This window comes from Camelina sativa, chromosome 5 (assembly GCF_000633955.1).
Source record: "Camelina sativa cultivar DH55 chromosome 5, Cs, whole genome shotgun sequence".
Taxonomy (NCBI): Eukaryota; Viridiplantae; Streptophyta; class Magnoliopsida; order Brassicales; family Brassicaceae; genus Camelina; species Camelina sativa.
Window position 1 is genome coordinate 889,432 of NC_025689.1, and position 1,913 is coordinate 891,344.

The 1,913-nt window shown below is 38.2% G+C and overlaps 1 protein-coding gene across 1 annotated transcript in view; it reads left to right on the top strand.

The window, feature by feature from the left end:
• LOC104784680 (protein SUPPRESSOR OF PHYA-105 1-like) overlaps positions 1-1,913 on the top strand; it is an 8,026-nt gene that overhangs the window by 5,131 nt on the left and 982 nt on the right. Inside the window, exons 5-9 of the mRNA XM_010509733.2 lie at positions 154-336; positions 574-720; positions 890-1,207; positions 1,292-1,351; positions 1,539-1,884. Of these exons, the coding sequence (XP_010508035.1) occupies positions 154-336; positions 574-720; positions 890-1,207; positions 1,292-1,351; positions 1,539-1,730 (900 nt within the window). The 3' untranslated portion in view covers positions 1,731-1,884. The remainder of the gene's footprint in view (positions 1-153; positions 337-573; positions 721-889; positions 1,208-1,291; positions 1,352-1,538; positions 1,885-1,913) is intronic.

Sequence of the window (1,913 nt, forward strand, 5' to 3'; positions counted from 1 at the left end):
AAATCTTCTGATCAACTGGAAGTGTTTTTTGAGGGGTTGTGCAAATATGCTCGGTACAGCAAGTTTGAAACTTGTGGGACAATAAGAAGTGGAGACCTTTTAAACTCTGCAAGTGTAGTCTGCTCATTGAGTTTTGACCCTGATGAGGAACACATAGCAGCAGCTGGGATATCAAAGAAGATCAAGATTTTTGACTTCAATGCATTTATGAATGAATCTGTGGGTGTTCATTATCCACTAGTAGAGATGGTCAACAAATCTAAATTAAGCTGTGTTTGCTGGAATAGTTACATCAAAAACTACTTGGCCTCGACTGACTACGATGGTGTAGTTCAGGTGCGTATAGAATTTAACTGATTCACCTATCTGTGTCAAGTTTCGAATCTTTTGTCCATCGTCATCTGTTGCACGTTAGAATCTATAGGACCAACCTCCTGTGCTTTTTCTTCCTGTATGAGATGTGGTCATGTTAATCTTTGTGATAGAATAGAGAAATTGAGCTGTTTAAGTGAGAGTGAAATACATTTGTATGGTTACACATGATTCTTACAGTATGGTACTTGGTGAGTGCAGATATGGGATGCCGGGACTGGACAAGGATTTTCGCAGTACACAGAACATCAGAAGAGAGCCTGGTCAGTTGATTTTTCTCCATCTGACCCAACAAAATTTGTCAGTGGAAGTGATGATTGTTCAGTGAAGCTTTGGAGCATCAATGAGGTACGGCTCTTACTCATATCTCTTAATATTCCAAGAAGTTTTATGTATATCAACCTGCTGTTTTCTCTTACTTATGGATTAGTATACTCCTGAAGTTATGATTCTCTTTTTAGACTTATGACTATCCAAACATAGTGGAACTTATATTTTTCTCTGGTGGGATATGCAGAAACGGTCATTAGGCACAATCTGGAGTCCAGCAAATGTGTGTTGTGTGCAATTCTCTTCTTATTCGAATCACTTATTGGCATTTGGATCAGCTGATTACAAGGTTTATTGCTATGATCTTCGGTATGTCAAAACTCCGTGGTGCACATTGGCTGGCCATGAGAAAGCTGTTAGCTATGTCAAATTTATGGATTCAGAAACCATTGTTTCTGCTTCCACTGATAACTCTCTCAAGCTTTGGAATTTAAATAAGACAAATTCCTCTGGTTTATCTTCTGGTGCTTGTTCATCAACGTATAAAGGACATACAAATCAGAAGGTTAATCCCAGTTCCTTTTTAATACCTTTAACACTTTATCCGACATCATTAGTTGTTCTGATGTGTAATCTTGTACCTGCGCAGAATTTCGTCGGATTGTCGGTTTTGGACGGATACATAGCCTGTGGTTCAGAGACGAATGAGGTATCTATCATATCATCAACACAAAATCTCAACCTTTAGTATACGTTTTTTGTCATCCAACCTTAGTATATGTTAGATGTGCGCAAAGGTGCCTTGAGTTGTTTTCATTGACCTTGATGATATGAATATTATAGTTAGTAATGACTTATATAAAAGCATCCCTCTTTACTTTGATTTTGCATCTCAGGTGTATAGTTACTATAGATCCTTACCGATGCCAATGACTTCATACAAGTTTGGATCCGTAGATCCCATTTCTGGAAACGAATACTTTGATGACAATGGACAGTTTGTGTCGAGCGTCTGCTGGAGGAAAAAATCAAATATGCTTGTAGCTGCAAATTCTACAGGAAACATGAAGCTACTGAAACTTGTTTGACAACTTGGCTTTTTCACACAACAGGCACTGCACTATTTGAGTAAGTCGTTCTTTGGACAATTCTCAAAACCTGATCTCTTGAGTCTGAGTCTAGGGCAAAACAGTTTGACTTTGAAGCAACGTTTTTGTCCTAGATATGATGATCCCATATGACCAAAACAGGGATTCGAAAATCTTGAAGAA